The sequence below is a fragment of the Erithacus rubecula genome, assembly GCF_903797595.1.
Source record: "Erithacus rubecula genome assembly, chromosome: 5".
NCBI lineage: Eukaryota > Metazoa > Chordata > Aves > Passeriformes > Muscicapidae > Erithacus > Erithacus rubecula.
The window spans coordinates 55,259,962-55,277,421 of NC_136687.1; the positions used below are offsets into that span (position 1 = coordinate 55,259,962).

The window sequence follows — 17,460 nt, forward strand, 5'->3', positions numbered from 1 at the left end:
AATGCTGGCAATGGCTTCGTTAGAAACCAGAGAGCCTTCCTATGCCAAGAACAGACACTAAAATCTCAGACAGTTAATGCAAGAACAGGATAGAGAGGAGTGAGAATATTCTGAGATTTTGAAAACATGCTCTCACCAAGTGTGGACTGAAAGGTTCTCAGAAAGGGCCAAATGAAATATTTCATTTCAGTGTTGACATTCTTTTAACTAAAACTAATTTCTAAACTGAAAACAACTCATTGAAATAATCAAAATTCCGACTTTTACACGTATTAGAACTGGATGTTTCAAGAATTTCAGAAATATTTTACTTTTTACCCCCCAAATACAACATGTGTGACAAGGAAACCTCCCTTTCCATCAGGGAAAGTGGGCGCTTGGACAAATGAGCATTTTCCAGCGCTGTCTTAATTCTGAGAGTTTCCAGCCATTTGTACTGAAGACATTTTTCATAGTAATTTACTGGTTGTCTTAGGACAAATGAGTTCTGAAGTTCTATGTCTGCATCAGCTATTGACACACACAAACATATTCCTCCAATTATTCCATATGCATGCAGTGCCTCGCCCTATTTCATTTTTATAACTGTGCATGCTTAACACATTCCTTCCTTGCAATGTCCAAAACTATCTTTGCATTCTCAACAAGAAACATATTTCTCATTCACACATCTTGGGCCAAACCCAGATGGTATTAGTTTCCTACAAGGGTATTTCCTGTATGTCTGAATTGTCAACACGGCTGTGGATTGCCATCATTCTCCTCTTATATACAGATTCTAGTCATGGAGAGCAAACCGTATATCCTCCACCACCCTGGTTTTTCCACTTGGCACATTTCATAAAAATATTCACGTCTCTCTTCAAAATATTAATATTTTTCTCACTGTTTTAGTTGAGAGGTAAAGACGACCTATATGAGGGATCCACAAAAAATGCTTCATTATTTTAGCTTCCTCTGGTGTTTGTAGAATGTCTGTGGAAAAAAATCTGGATATCTCTGGATTTATTTACTCCTCGTTTTCAGGTAGCTGAAAAATACATGTATTTTTTAAGACTTACTGAAAGAACTAAAATAATTGGATTGCTTAAGGCAGTATTTAAAGCCAAGCTTAACTGCAGCAGTGTAGGTAAGTTGTTCACTGGCCTTTCTGCCCTTGGCTGCTCAGTTCCTGGGGCACTGGGAAATTGATGGGATTGGTAAAGAACCAGGGAGAAAAATCCTTGGGCAGTATCAGAGAATTCAAACGCATTTTTATTCCCAGCTCCTATCTAGTACCTTTTCAGAAATGTAGGGTTCAATGCTTAAATATATTTCTGACCCAGGTACAAACACAATGCACATGTGGGATTTTTGTTGAAAAAATGCGATCACAGCTTTTTTTGGATTATTTCTGGCTGCATTTGTACCAGGACTCCAAAAAGTGCAGTCTTTATATTTTAAGGAGCTTGATTTTAGATAAAAAATGCAGTTCCAATGCTCACACTCACATGTGGAAGCTTAAAACTCAGTAGCAGATGCTGGACATCTAAATGGGTTTTCTGTTTGCATTTGTGCCAGTAAGACAAGGCTGTTTACTTTTTGGAACAGCTGAATGGGCAAAGAACATAGGTATAAACAATTTCAATACTGGAGTAAGAAGACATAGCAGAGTGGCCTAACCTTCATACAGTAGTGCTGTTGTATGTCTACTGGTAAAATCTTGAAAACTCTTACAGAACTTCTAAATACAAAGCCTGACTTTGCCTATTATGTTCAGCTTAATAATTAATGAGAAAACCAGCAACACATGCAACCAGCATTTGCTTTGAAGATATGACACATTATTATCAAAACTATGCTGAATGCTGATGATAAATATAGGCTGAAATATGCCTCTCCCATGCATCCAGATTTCAGAGTCCAAAAGTTCTTTGGATATTAGAGAGCGGAATAGCATTTGCTTTATCACTAGGATTTGCACAAACATTTTTGGGCAGTTGAAAAATAGTGACATTTTCCCATCTTTCAGGGCCTGTAGGCAAAGCCTCATGTTCTACATGGGGTCTCTGCCCTCAGGAGAGAACCTCAGACAAGATCATATGGAATATAAGAATCAATTGCAGTAAACCTTTTTTTATCTTTTCTGTTTCTCTCCTGTGTTTTTATGCTACTTGAACTTCTATCATTCAAATTGTCTCCCATTCCCCTACTAAAAACCATTCAGATAATGCAATTTTCCAGTTTCTTACAGTAAGAAGGCAGAAATCACTATAAAGCCTTTCCTAAGTATCTTTAGAACCCTAGTGACTAAAGCAAGAAATTTGCTTAAGAAATAACCTTCAATGAAGAAGATTACTTTTACATCTACAGCAAAGATGAGCTTCATTTGATAAGCCATGGAACTCACTCTTCTCTTAAAACAGTGACAGAGCTCATAAAGGCCACAGTTTAATCCAGGTTGTGTTGCAAACATGAATGATTATCATGGTAATACTTGGCAAAGAAATACAAACGGTGTGGACTGAATGAAGTGCCTCTAGCCCTTTATTAATCTCTGGCAAAAGGTATCCTGTTGAAGGGGTGCTCTTTTAAAATTCTGTTAACCATTTCTTTTGCAAGATGCAGACTGCTAGCAACTTTTGGCACTTGCTGAGCAAGTTTTAATATCCATTAGCATGCAGACAACAGTAAGGACATGGAGACCAATCTAAGTGGAGATCTGAAGCTTTTTTACCTTCAAGGTGGCTGTGGTTTTCTGTGTTCTCCCCCAGCCCCACAATATTTAAGTACATAGCTCATGTGAATGTGCTATTCCTTTTGCCACCAGGGAAAGCAAATACCTGTTCTAATAGGTGACAGTTCAGCACTGAGAGCCAAAGAAGAAAGGCAGAATTGTTTGTAAGAATAATGTCATCATGGCATATTCCCATTTGCACCCCTCATTTTTGAAACAAGTTATTTTTAATGCCTACAATTAGACAGATCAACATTTCTGGTTTTAATTTAATGCAGAGAGTATGATAATTACTGTTATTCTGTTCTGAATTATATCCCTAAATTTCCATATAAAGTGGTCACGGTAAAACAGCATGAATTTGTTTTCGATTATCAGAGTATAGAATTTGTTGTAGGTTCATTCATTTTACATAAGCACTGTCAAATTTGCTTTGTGTCACTATACATCTATTTTTTCCCCTCTCTCAGCAGAAAAGAAAATAAGTCTTATAGCTCATTTAAAGTGCTATAGACTTTTTTTGTGGACATTTATCAAAATTAGCAGCTCAAGAAGATCTTTGCATGGTAGTAGGATTTTTATTTTTCCATAGCATAATTTTTATCCATAGGACAGACGAAAGTGACAGGAGAGATTGGCTGAAATGTCATGCCATAAAAAAAAAAGCAACTTATGTATTGAATGGTAATTCTTAGAGTCTTCTGACAACTCTCTGCCATTAATCTTAGACAACTGTATTTTAAACAAAATGAAAAATTGTACTGAACATGCTACTGAAAAATCAGGTTAAGTTTGGTATACATAGTGAAGGAAGGAGTACATGAGAAAACCAGAATAGATGGCTGAGAGCATCATAGTCAAATTAAAGTATTAGTAGAACAGCAAGTCACTAATAAGATAAATTTGTACTGTTTGTGTGTTTACAGAAAAATAAAGTCAGATAGCATCAAAAGAGGGTTTAAGTTTTAGAAAGTCATTCTTGATTGGAAAAGGTAAAGCCACAGTTTTGGTGACTGGGAAAAAGGATTATTAGTGTCATGTCATCATGTCATATGTATTTGTGAATGTTAATTGAACTTAGTCTTTTCTCTGTGGGGCATCATCTGAGCCAATTTTATTGGACTGCCCATGGAAAGAGAGTTGTAAAATTTGGCTTTATCACAGAAGTGGCGTGGAAAGGTGGGTAAAGCTTCAGAGCAACAGAAAGGAGGAGGAAAAAATACAAAGGTCATCAAGTCTATTCTCCCCTATTAATGAAGGATTTTCATGGTCAGTAAATTTCTGAACACTTACTGCAATCTCATTCACTGGAAGGAAGTTTTCTTGCTTTCCTGGAAGGCTAATTCTGCAGCACAATAGGCCTCAAACCAAAGCAGCAGAAAACCTGTCAAGGAAAGACAGTCTGTAGTGGAAGAATGCTGAAGAGGAAAAGTGTAGGAGAGCAGATATGCCAAATAAATAAATAAAAGACCAGAAAGTGGAGGCGTGCCAGGGAATTGAGAAGGAGCATGCTTATTTTTTACCTTCCCATAGTGGCCTCCGCTGGTGAACCACTCACTGAGTTTCTAGTGGAATGTAAAGCTTCCTTGAAAATAAATCCAGCTGGGGACAGAGGTGGAATCACCACCTGTGTTCCCAGAGGATAAATGCTGCTTACAGCTCAAGAGGCCTCTGTGGTGCAGGAAAGTGTGTAATTCACACCTTCCTGAGCCAGCTTTAGTGAATGCAATAATCATCTGGTCTTTATTTGAATCTCCCTCTTCCGGGACTGATTTCCACTGTCTTCTGTTATTCCAATTCTCCTAAAGCAGTGCAGTACATAAAGTTTCTCAGTCCAGATGCAGACCTCACATGGGCTCATGGCCACCTCCTTGCAAGCACACTCACAGCCTTATGTCACTCTGCCCAAAACCTCTCAATTATTGGCTGGCTCTGGGCAGTCTCAAAGCTTTCAGCTGCTCCCAACCAATAACTGGGAGAGTTGTGAAAGCAGCATTCCTGTTGTACCAGAAGAGTGTGAAGGAGGCAAGCTGTGGGTTTGTGTTGGGTTGGCATCTGCACTTATAAGTTTCATGTACTTTCTTTAGGAGGACGGGAAGAAAGAATTGTATTATCAGGGGACGAGGATTGTCATTTGGATTAAACTAAAGACTTGCCCAGCAAAACAGCAAAATCGGGAGTTGAGGAATTAAAAAAATAAGTACAGAGGACTAGGACTAGAAGTGAAAGGTCCTGCATTTAGTGACTGGTATCTTCAAAGGATTGTGAAGGTAAGGAAAAGAAAAAAATGATCCCCCATGTCAAAATTTTGTCTTTGTTGCAACAGAAGTAAGAAGACAAAAAGAATTAGGCTTTAAGTTATAGTCTTATCAAACACCAGAACAGAAAACTCTGTGATGCAGGCACTTCAGCCATTTTTAGCTAAATCCTGCCCTGCACTAACTGAATAAAAAGCATCTCTAACTTTAGCAGGTTTTGTGCTTAAATTCCAAATCAGAGTACAGCCCTTTAACTATTTCTCATGCATAAATTTAATTGTAAAGTGTTTGTGTACCTAGAGTTATTTTAAAGCCAAGTATTAAAATAGTGGATTTGTTAAAATCAGTTAAAAATGATGAAAATGTTTAGAAAAAAGAATCCTTAGATAACTGCAAAGCCCTTTATAAACAAGGGGAAAAAAATGAAGCTCTGCAATACAAGAGGAAAAAGGAAATGCTTTGGAGATAGGGTCTAGTATGTAGACCATACTGAGCCATGACATCAGTGTAATTATTTTCCCCTAAGGTAAATGTCTTATGTTTCAAATCCTTCCCTTGCCAGAGGCCTCAGGCCCCACAGATAGCAAAGCACTGGAGTCCTTAACACCCAAGAGGTCTCACAGGAGCTCTGCTCCTGCAGCCTGCCTGCAGCCCAGACAACTTCTGCTCCTTTCATTCTGTGTTTGCTGTATTTCCTCCAGCCGGGGCAATTCCCTCTTGTGGAGCTCAGAGTAGGTGGTGCAGCTCGAAGGGCAGGGTGTACCCCTGCAGCAGACCTTGGCAGGCTTCTCCTTCTGCTGGAGTCACGTTTCTGTCCTGTGCTGGGGCCAAATTTCCAAAACATGGCAATTAAGCAAACACTTCCCACTGAGAAGAATACCTGACACTGATCTTCAGCCCTCCTGAATCTCATTCTGAAGAGTTCAGATGGTGCTGCCTGATAAGAGGTTTTACCCTTCACTCATGTTTTTTACAAATAAAACTCCTTAAGATCAAACACTTGGTGAGGCATATTGGTTATGCCATTTACTACATAGGAAATAAACTAAATTAAAGGTGATTATGTTACTTCAACAATTTATGCAGCACTTGCACAATAAGAATAGATGACAAAAAAGATATAAAGGTATTAGAGTTAAAATATGAAGTCAGTGTTGAATTTGCATATTTTAAGCACAACCCCTTTTAAGAAAGTTTGTTACTCCATTCCAGCATGAGAGTGAGTTTGCCCAGACAAAAAAGTCAAGTATGAATACCATTATATACCATATATATATATATATATATACACACATCATAATAGTACTGTTAAGTATAAATACTGTTATTTTATAAGTATTATATAAAGAGTGCATTTCAAAATCAATTTTAAAGGAAAACTTGGAATATGCTACCTACATTGTTTACTATTAAGCCACACAGAGTAATGGAAATAAATGGTCATGTCTGGTTTTGCTTACTAGCATTAAATACTACTAAGGATACATAATTAGGAGTCATACTTACAATATGATCTATTTTAAATTAAATAATTTTAAATGCCAATTAAAGCATTCCTGTGTTTTTCTCTGTATTTACTGTATGTAATAACACATATATAGACATAATTAAATGGCAGTGTGGCTTAAAAATAACTACAGCATATGTTTCTGTATTATAGAAACAGTATAATATCTTAATAATATAATAAAACTTCTGTCTATTATATCAGAGGTATACCAGAGAACATTTGAAAGCATGTAAATTGGAAGCAGAGCCCACTTCTAAGGAGTGGTTCCATGAAAATAGCACCATCCTATAAAAATCCAGTATTCACATGCCTCACATCCAGTATTCACATGCAAGTTACTTCTCTTAGTGTTAGGTCGAAATACAAAGTGGATCCTTTTGTTAACTTGTTTAACATTTTTACAAGTGTAAATGCCTTATAGCAGAAATTGCAACACAAAAAGAAGTATCAAAAACATCCTTCAGTTGAGAATACATACTGCTGCAATATACTTTCAGAATTGACATAAGGTAGCTAAACAGCCCTTTAAAAATGAAAAATATAGAAAGACTTGGTTTTAATGCTTACTTGGCTTTGTGCTGATTTTATGGAATTCTGATTAAATTATTCTCACGGCTATAGTCTTAAACTAGACCAAACTGGAGTGTAAAGATGCCAGGTTCCTGGCCCAAGGAGACCAGTTTTGAAAGAAAGGGCAGTGTTGGTGTAGAAGGTGTCATAGTCACAGGAGAGGGGAGCTTCAAGCTACAGAGCAGCACAGGCAGACATCGAAAGTGGGAGCTGCCAGATTCAGTTACGACACAAATTTCACGTTGGCCCCACTCCACAGTATGTTTAAGTAATTAATACTCATTTCAGCCAACCATCATTCTTTGTCTTCAACAGACATCCCAATGGAATACAAAGATTTGTCTCATTCTTCTTGCCCTTCCTTATACAACTGACAAACATTAATGGTTATTCCATCAAATAGTGCAGTGCAGAATCTCATACAAGCTGCTTTGTCATCTACAGTTTGTTGGTGCTGGTTTCATCTAAAGGGAAACTTTCAAAGACCTTTCAAGGTGCCAATAAAAAGATACAGATATTTGACACATGGTATCCACAGGAAAGTCTGCAAAGCCAGGGATGCTGGTTTCATATCAGAAGTCCATTGATAAAAAAATAAAAGTAAGGAATATTCTATGGAGAAAATCTGAGATTTTGTACATAATTATTCAGTTTGAGAGTACTAAAATTACTGCTTCTAAGGGATTTTGCCAGATATCTCTCCCTTTACCATACAGCATATAAGACAACACTTCAGAATTACAACTGTATACTTTCTGGCACATAGAGGGCATTTCAAAAGCTATGGAAGTTGTAGCAGGAATTTGATTGAGAAGAAAAGGTTTGCCAGTGAGTGACAAAGTTGAAAATATACATGAAGAATCAGTTTCCAAAACCAGGAAAACTAAATATGGAAAAACTCATCTGGATTTCTAGTTGAACATGAGCCGACTAATGGCTTGATGCCACACTGATTTCAATGTCTTGGAGGGATATTCACAAAGTTTTTATTAACTGCCTGAGTAAATAGACTTTTTAGAACAAAATGTGTCTACCTGACTTTGAAAAACAGCAGTGTGACTTTTTAAGAAGCAATAGAAACAATCTAGAAAGTGATACATTGCTCTCTAACAACCATGCAAGACAGCAATGAGTAAAAGTCATGGCTTGATCCTACAAATGCAACTTGCCATAGTTACTACCTTGCAGGTCCCATGTTTCATTCATTTTTCAAATTCTTGCTTCAGGTGTACTTCATTAAAAGCTCTTAATTTAATTTTCACCTGTTTACGCTTTCAACAACTTTGCTTTCACACTGAGACGGCTGCCATGGCATCAAGCACTAAATAAAATCTCCAGCTCAGTAACAAAAAGATCTTTTCTTACTAATACTTTCAATAACTCACCTTGCATGGCAGACCTAGTGTGACTCACTGACATTCCTGGGCCCTTAAATGAGTTGAACTCATCTCTCAGGAGAAGAAATAGGACTGTCTTTGTCTGGGCACAACAGATAGAATCATTCATCAGGAATCTTTGAAATATGCCTTCCTGTTCCCAAAGCAACTGATTTGCCTCCCTTTGCTTCAGACTTTATCAGAGCAACTTGGTCAAAACCCTTAGAAACTCAAACAATAATATCTACAATCAGTTCAGACTCAGCTGCAGAATTGTTTTTGGCTCATAAGGGAGAAAGAGCTGGATTGGCCATCCCTTCATCCATGATGACTGCAACTGATTTGGCAGCTCTAGCTAGACTTTCAAAACTAACCTCTCTGATAACTCCCTGAAACTAAATTTTTCTAGCAAACAAACTAGCAAATTTTGTCTGCCTCTAAATTAGCAGGATCCAGATTTCATTGTACAATTCTGTTTGTATGGAAATCTCTTGACCTATTTACATCTGCATTTCTGACTCAGGTTTCTCTTTGGTGGTTGTGATTAAAAAGGAAGTATGGCAATCATGTTGAATTAAAATAAATTAAAGCTGTGCACTTTCCCAATTAGGCCCTTTGTGGGATGACTTTCAACAGGAAGACAGGCCCATCCATCACTCTGAAGTGCAAATACATTTTAAAGCTTCATTCTCTCTTATAATTTCAAATTTCATAATTAGTTATCTTGGGTGTGGTTAGAGTTGCAAAACTTTGTCTCCTTATGGGTGCAGAGCTGGAGCACTTGAATCTACAAGAGAGTCACTGGTTTTGTTTTGAAGGGCTGGCAAGTCCTGAGTCAAAGCCCAAAACATCTATTCCCTTGTGAATAATCACATATATTAATTGAATTTGAATTGTTAACTATGTGCTGTCTTTATTTCTGTGCCTCAGCTTCGCTCCCTGTATTGCCTCAAGAGCAACAAATGAAGCATTATGCTTTGTTTATACAAATACAGTTTTAGGCATAGTAATAGTACATACATTTTTTTAGAAGCTTTTTAGTAGCCAAAAAGAAAATAGCCTTCTATTTAAGTTCACTGGGTATTTGCATTGTCACAATACATTATATGGATTGGATGCTTAACATATAACTGTAGTAATCTTCATGGCAAACATAATAACAAAAGAAAGTTGTTCTGAGATTTTTCTATTTTTATTAAAAAAAAAAAACAAAAAACAAACAAAAAAAAAACCTTTCCAGTGAGGGACCACATGTAAAACTATGGTTTTTCTGCACACAGACCAAGGCTGCTTATTACCTACAGTACACCAGCTATGATGAACAGACCACCATAGTTGTGACAACTGATGTTGCTGCCTCCAGGGTAAAACAAAGGTTTACATATTACACAAGCAATTTAACTGTTTTCTAAACATATTGCCAAGACAGTGGGAGTTGGCAGCCAGCACTATGTTTTAGGTTTTGGATACTTGGATTAGAAGTGACTGCTGATTATAGACCTTTTTATTCGTCTTCTACGAATTACAAGCAACCTAGTAACCCAGCAAAGAATCCTTCACAGCACTTAAACTTGTCTTCATGGCTTCCCAAAGATTACATACACAAATCACTCCACAAAAGTGGCGTAACAGACTTGTGCATAGATAACTACATAAGGCAATTGTCTTGTTCTAGCTCTTAAAGACTTCCCCAAAGTGAAATGTTTTATAATCCTTTTTGTGCAGTAGTCAGGAAAGAAATAAAAGAGTTTGGGCAAAGATTATCCACAAGAAAGAAACTTTTTTTTTTTTTTTTGGGTTCCAGCTGAAACACAATAAAGAACATAATTAACTTCACAATTCTTTGTGTTTTTCATTTGACTGCAGGGAGGAGATGAAAGAGGACTGTTAAGCCTTGCATTCCACCCCAATTACAAGAAAAATGGAAAGCTGTATGTGTCTTATACCACCAACCAAGAACGGTGGGCTATTGGACCTCATGACCACATCCTTAGGGTCGTAGAATACACAGTATCCAGGTATCAGTAGAAGTCTAAAATTAACAAACTCTGTATTTCTCAGCAACCTCTTCTTCTAATTTCTAAAATGAATATGAGGTTTACAATGTGAAAGCTTGGGCACCTGCAGAAAAACTATTGTGGATTTTATTTCAAATGGTAGTTTTGGAATGATAGTAAATACAGGTTTTTTCTTTTTAAGACTCTTTTCAGTTATTCTGTAATTTTTAAAATTTTAATTATTTCCTATTTATTATGTATAGGCATCAAAGTAATTGTTTGTGAATGCTAGAAAATAGACATTTCTCAGAAAAAACTGTTAGGCATTTTTCCACCAAGTTACAACATCCACATTTCAAAGCATAATTTGAACGAGTCAAGTTATTTTCAAAAAGAAGAATAGTGATTGTGAACTGTGTAAACTGTGTTCATATCTTTAACTTGCAGGAAAAATCCACACCAAGTTGACATGAGGACAGCAAGAGTGTTTTTAGAAGTAGCAGAACTACATCGAAAGCATCTAGGAGGACAGCTGCTGTTTGGCCCAGATGGTTTCCTATACATTTTTCTTGGAGATGGCATGATCACTCTAGATGACATGGAGGAAATGGATGGTTTAAGGTACAAAAACTACCAGTGGATAAACTCTATTATTGTGCTCAAAAGGCCTCTTTGGCTCAGCAGAATTGCAGGTGCTGCTGTGGTTTTTAAAGTATTTTTTAAGTATAAGGGTAAACTCAAAACCCAGACCAGAGGGCAATTGTAGTACTTGGTTTTAAATTAATGGAATAGAATTAATTTAAATCACGTCTTTTCAAGTTTATGAAAATAATTTTGGTGCTCTTCTACTGCTTCTCCTTTCTTCCATCACAATCACAAATGTAAGTTAAAACATTTTAGTTTCTCCTGTGTTTCATATAACAAGACAGTTCTGAATCTTTACCAAAAAAGTATCAACACCTCCATTCAAATAATACAATATTTTTTTCTCATTTGCTTTCTATATAATTAGTCTTTGGATTGTATTGTGACTAGAAATTGTTCAATTCAACAGTAGGATCTAAAGTGTGAGCAAAAAGCACTTTGTAATTACAATGTGATTATGTCCATAGTTACTCTAGGTGACACACAGTATAAAAGAGTTAGGAGCCTTATATTTGAGGCCCTAAACAATTATGATGTTTGGAAAGTATCTGAATCTTTGAAAGGCTCTGCTGCTCTTCTTTGGACTTGCATCCACCATGAAATCAGTCTCTATGTGATTAATCAGTAAAGTGGATTGTTTATTTTGCTGGTTCACTCTAGTATTATATGGATTAAATCTACCAGTAAAATACTTTAAAAACCCCAATTATTTTACCCTCCAACTCTCTCATCAGTGATTTCACAGGTTCTGTATTGCGCCTCGATGTCAATACTGACCTGTGCCATGTCCCTTATTCCATCCCACGGAGCAACCCACACTTCAACAGCACAAACCAACCTCCTGAGATTTTTGCACATGGACTCCACAATCCAGGCCGGTAAGTAAGTTTCAATTACACTGAAATTACTCTGGAGCAGACACTGTTTTCAACCAGGCTTTTTTTTATACAGTCAGGCAGCAATATTTCAATAATAAAAGCATTCGTGAACTTTTTGAATCTTGCACTCCTCCACCTCCACACATATGTCACAGATAGAAACAAATGTACATTGGCAAAGGGGAAAGAGAAGAACATGCACAACTACTACAAGTCAAGACCCAAAGTACAGGATTTTTAGTTTTAATTAGGAATAAAATTACTACCTTTGTGGAAGAAAATGGCTTAAAGCAGAGAGTTGGTAAAGTACAGCTGAGATGGGAATCTTGACTGTGAAAAAAAGGCACGTGGTGAACAAATGAGAACATCTGGTGATATCTAAACAATAGCAAGGAGGAGAACAATGCTTTAACTAAACAACACATAATTCAGCAAATTAGGTGGGTGGTAGTACTAAAGTGACATTTAAAGTCATGGTTTGAAACAAATCAGAAAGTCAAATTGTTCAGATAAGGACTTGATTCTTGGACTTTTTAACAGTCCAAAATTCCTACACCATATAAGTTCATCTAGCTTAAGGCACTATTCTTTTCAGGTGCTATTGTGCAGATGACATTATATCACAAGGGAAAAATACTTTTATTTCATACTACACAGAAATGGTGTAGGAATGTGAAAGTTATATTATCTCCTGTGTATAAATAGAACACATTTCTCAGGTAATTTGGCTCAGCATGAAACAGGTCCCTCAAATGAAGAGGCACCACAAAGAAACAATAACACTTTAAAATGTAATGCTTCATGTTGATATTATATGTTATGAATTCACCTTTCCCATTGATTTTCTCTTTTTTTGTTGTTTTAAAGGTGTGCTGTGGACCGGCACCCAACAGATGTAAACATCAATTTAACCATACTTTGTTCAGATTCAAATGGAAAGAACAGATCTTCAGCAAGGATCTTACAAATAATAAAGGGCAAAGACTATGGTAAGTTCTATCCAGGGTAAGGCTGCTGGCAACAGTCAGGTTCCATGTCCTTGGAATAATAAACAGAAAGCAAAAGAAAATACCTGTATAGCCATGACAGGAATCTTACAGCATAGGATAGACAACTTATCTGAGATAGAAGTGAAAAGTTCTGTCTTTTCAAGGGAAAACTTCGATGTAGAAGCAGAAAAAAGATGCAGGCCAAAACCAAATTGAAATGACTCAACTTTGTTCTTGTTGGTGTAGAATGTCATGTAAATAAGATTTAACAAATTCGACAGTTGCTAGTCTGTCAAATATCTCACTGTTGCTGCATGTTTTGGCTCATAAAGAGAATATTTTGGACTATCAGGAAATGATGAAAATGTATTCTTAGTCTTTCACAAATAATCTTTTAAGACAGAGAATGGAAACCTCATGTAATGTGCCTCTTATAATGGAAAAAGTGAGATAGACAACAACAGACCACAACCAAACAGGGAATGACTGAGCTCTGTTTAAACGTTACTAAAAATAAAAGACTTAGAAAAAGGCACTATGTTACTACTTCATAATAAATGAATAGGTTAGATTAAATCACAAAAAGATAAATACATTCAATTAGGGACTTCCAAATAATAAAGTGCTTCATGCTCCCTCTGAATCAGTATGATTGCCAGTCTCAATTGCAGTTTGATGTTTAACTCTGATCTCACCAAGATCCCTTGCTAGTTCAAGCAAGTTCGGACACGTCCTCTAAGCTATCACCTGCCTTGAGTGCCCATTTAGCAGCTTGTAAACTCCTGATGGTAACATGTGATAAATGCCAACGGTGTGTAAAAGCATTGACAACTGTCTCCTGGAATGTAGAATTTCCCTTTCTAATTCACATCCCTTGGTTCTCCCACCTGTACTTCCCTTAAAAGCAAAGCAGCTGTGCTGGCTGGCACAGCAATACACAATAGCATAATGCAATTGTACTACTTCAGTTATTGCATGGATTTTCTGTGTCCATTTTTTAAAAGCCAAACCAAAGAATAATATTTGGTTAACCACAGCTCCAATGGAATTTTGACTGCATCCTTATTGCAGAGTAAACTAAGCAATATTGTGTCTATCCAGAGCAGCTTGCCAATATTAATACTAAGCTGTGGGTCAATGGCTTCAATAAAAAGAGTTCATCATCCTTTTCTCCCCCATAAAATTTCAGCTCTAACTCATGTAGAACAATCTGGGAAATGTATTTATCAAAGACTTGCAGATAGCCCTCTGATTAAAAAAAAAATTCCTGTTAAAAATGGTCTACTGGCTGTGGCTTTTTTAAAAATTATGCATGTCACATGGAGCCTACTTGTACCCTAAGCAGTATTTGATTGCATGAATAGAAACTCTGAAACTTTCTTGAAAATTGTTTGATAGGACTGAACTCTGTGGTTTTGTGAAATAAAAAAGCAAAGTGGGGGGAAAGTATAGGAATTGCAACTACTACAGCAGCATAAAATAAATTACCATGAGAAGATACAGCCAGTAATAGTAATATTTTATGGGATATAACACACATACCATCTTTAAAACTGTGACTGGGAATGTTTCTCAAACCATTGAAAGGATTTCAAAACTAATTCTACTGAAAGTCACTGGAATTTCTGCACTGGACTCTACAGTGAATGGGGGTTATTTTGTTCCTCAAGTTCAGGAGATTCAGTCTGCAGATTGGATTGATATGTAGAAATTAATAGCAGTAATCACATTGATTTCAATGGAAGTTCAGCCTAATCTTTATGTAGTTTTATTCTCCCAGCTTGTGCAGAATGGAAGACAGCAATTATAACGTCTCCTTTAGAAATCTCTAATAGATTGTTTCACAAACATAATTTGTTGTAATTTTCTGGGGGTTTTTAACATCTTATTTCTGGCAACACATTTTGAATTCTGAGGAATCTTTAAGTAGAATTAATCTCTATCCTTCATGCAGTAGCATTTTCCTAAATGTGCATCAATATGAAAATGCATATGATCTAATGCTATGGTAGTTCCTTTTCAGAGAGTGAGCCCTCCCTTCTAGAATTCAAACCATTTAGCAGTGGGTCCCTGGTTGGTGGATTTGTGTATCGGGGCTGCCAGTCGGAGAGGCTCTATGGAAGTTACGTGTTTGGAGACCGCAATGGGTAGGTTTTCTACCACTCACTCTTAAACAAAACATGCTTGGGAAGTGCCTGTATAAAGCCACACCAACAGTCTTGCATATTGTGTCACTTTGCCAGTCTAGCAATGTGATAATTCCTAGATCTAGGAATAAAACTGATGTATCTATGTAGCTACTTGCAGCAAGTGTTTACTTATTTATCCGGACAATGAAAACTCTCTGTTCAAAATGTAATATGACTTTCTTCTCTTATGTGTTTTTGAATGTAGAAATTTTTTAACACTGCAACAGAGTCCTGCAACCAAACAGTGGCAAGAGAAACCCCTCTGTCTTGGCAACACTGGCTCATGTCGAGGTTTCTTTTCAGGCCCTGTCTTGGGATTTGGAGAAGATGAATTAGGTAAATACTAAAATAATTGTTCTTAAATTGTAAGGTTTATCAGTAATTCCTGCAGAAGCATTCATAATTATAGTACATGTTTAAAAAGAAGGCTATCTGTCCTATGCTGATGCTGTCTACTCTGCTCTCAGCTACACCTCAGCAGTCTTGTAGGAAGAACTGAGAAGAGAGTGTGTTGCTGGAAGGGGCAAAAATCCTTACTGTGTCTCACATGCTGTGAACCATGGCACTCACTGTGACACAATGTATAAAATACTTGCTTTTATTTCCAGCATTACAGAATTGAGGGGCAAAGATATTGCATGAGCAGACTGACCCCTCTTCTCACTTCCTCACCAATTTAATTTTTTTAATAAATTCTATACTATATGAAAAAATAACTTTTATGATAGAATATTCTTCACGTTGCAGCATCAATTTGGGGAAAGCGTTTGTATAAATTTTCAAATAGCAAATTATTCTATTGTATATTTCAGTGATTCTTCTGAAGTTTTTTAATCTCATTTGGTAAATACAACCAGATTACAAAAGTCATGTGTTTAACATCTTAGGAAAGGAGAAGTAATTTATGGCACTGTTTTCCCTAACAGGTGAGATTTACATATTATCAAGCAGTAAAAGTATGACACAGCCTCACAGTGGAAAACTCTACAAGATCATTGACCCAAAAAGGTGAGTACTGCACTTCTCTTGGGATCCCTTTCCTTCCATAGGCTAAAAACCAGAAGGTAATAACTGCCATTCTCTTCATGTGGCAGAATTATGCAATACTGACACTCAGTAAAAAGAAAAATTCTCTATGCAGTGGGCTCCCTAAATGCAAACATTCCAGCAGCAGGAAGCAGAATAGATTCACTCTCATAGCAAGTGAATGTCAGAAGAACAGAGGGGTAACCAGCACTAACTTCTGGGAATTTTTACACTTTGACATTGTGCTGAAAGCTGCCCACTTTCCCACCTAGATGTACATTCTTAGCATGTTTTCTTAGAGAAGTAGACCTACTTAATGTGGAATCATATGGACTGGTAAAAGATGCTCCTGAAGCCAAATGATTTTTAAGTACCACAAAAAATTATCCAACATAGTGGAAGGCAGATGCTGGGATTCTCCCCAGCACTGCTGCTTCCTCACCTGTGGTGGGACAGTGCACAACAGCAGCTGGCCCCTAAGATCAGCACTGTGTGACAATATCTGTGCTGTGCACTAAACAGCAAGGACAGAAAATAACTTGGCAGTCCTAGCCAGTGTCAGTTTGGCCATAAGTAAGCTCTAAGGGACTTGTTCAGTCTTTCCCAAACATCTCTTCTGTTGTACAGGAGATATCACCAATGGACAATAATAGAGAGGACTCAGTTCTCAGCAGGTGTGAGTTGCCACTGCTTACTAATAATTCAGCATCCTTCCATACCCCTTGCATTGCCTGTCTCTCCCTGGGCAGGCTTGGAGCACCAAGGAGGGAAATCCTCTGTCCTTGGACTCTGTGCCAGAAATACGTGAAATACTTTAACCATTCTTAAAGAACTGCTTCCAAAGGGCCTATAAATCCCACTCAAGTGATTTATAAGACATGGAATTAATAGGATTGTTCTAATTATCTAGACTAATTTATCAGTTGTAAAATGAGGATAAATGAAAATTATCAAACCAAAGTTCCTCAAGGCATGATCTTTGCAGAGCAGCTGGAGGTATGAAAGTATTAAGGAATCTGGAAGGACTGCAAAAAGCCAGTTCCTAACATGACCCAGGGGCCCCAGCAGCAACAGGAGCTGATGACTAGCAAATAGATATTCACTTTAGCTGGGGGAATACCATGTTCTTCATGATGGATCTTGCTGCTCTATCAGACCATGTTCTGACATGTAAAAGTAGCACATCCATCCTGCAAAAGTGTCAGAAATCAACACAAAATGAGACTGCCAGCAGAAACAAAGTTTGTTGCATAATTACTTTGACCCCATCATACCCTACAAAAGCAGCTGCTTATTTGTTCAGCAT

At 37.1% G+C, this 17,460-nt stretch overlaps 1 protein-coding gene and 1 long non-coding RNA gene across 3 annotated transcripts in view; one reads left to right on the plus strand and one right to left on the minus strand.

The window, feature by feature from the left end:
• LOC306802714 overlaps window positions 1–17,347 on the minus strand; it is a 38,546-nt gene extending 21,199 nt beyond the window's left edge. The window contains exon 1 of one of the 2 annotated variants that reach the window (XR_013774437.1): window positions 17,258–17,347. This is a non-coding gene — a long non-coding RNA (uncharacterized lncRNA). Of the gene's footprint in view, window positions 1–12,779; window positions 12,886–17,257 lie in introns of those variants that run through there. The other variant, XR_013774438.1, reaches the window with a different exon arrangement.
• Window positions 1–17,460, plus strand: part of HHIP (hedgehog interacting protein) — a 71,920-nt gene that overhangs the window by 38,627 nt on the left and 15,833 nt on the right. Inside the window, exons 5-11 of the mRNA XM_079307233.1 lie at window positions 10,297–10,448; window positions 10,875–11,048; window positions 11,807–11,950; window positions 12,818–12,939; window positions 14,963–15,086; window positions 15,334–15,464; window positions 16,055–16,136. Of these exons, the coding sequence (XP_079163359.1) occupies window positions 10,297–10,448; window positions 10,875–11,048; window positions 11,807–11,950; window positions 12,818–12,939; window positions 14,963–15,086; window positions 15,334–15,464; window positions 16,055–16,136 (929 nt within the window). The remainder of the gene's footprint in view (window positions 1–10,296; window positions 10,449–10,874; window positions 11,049–11,806; window positions 11,951–12,817; window positions 12,940–14,962; window positions 15,087–15,333; window positions 15,465–16,054; window positions 16,137–17,460) is intronic.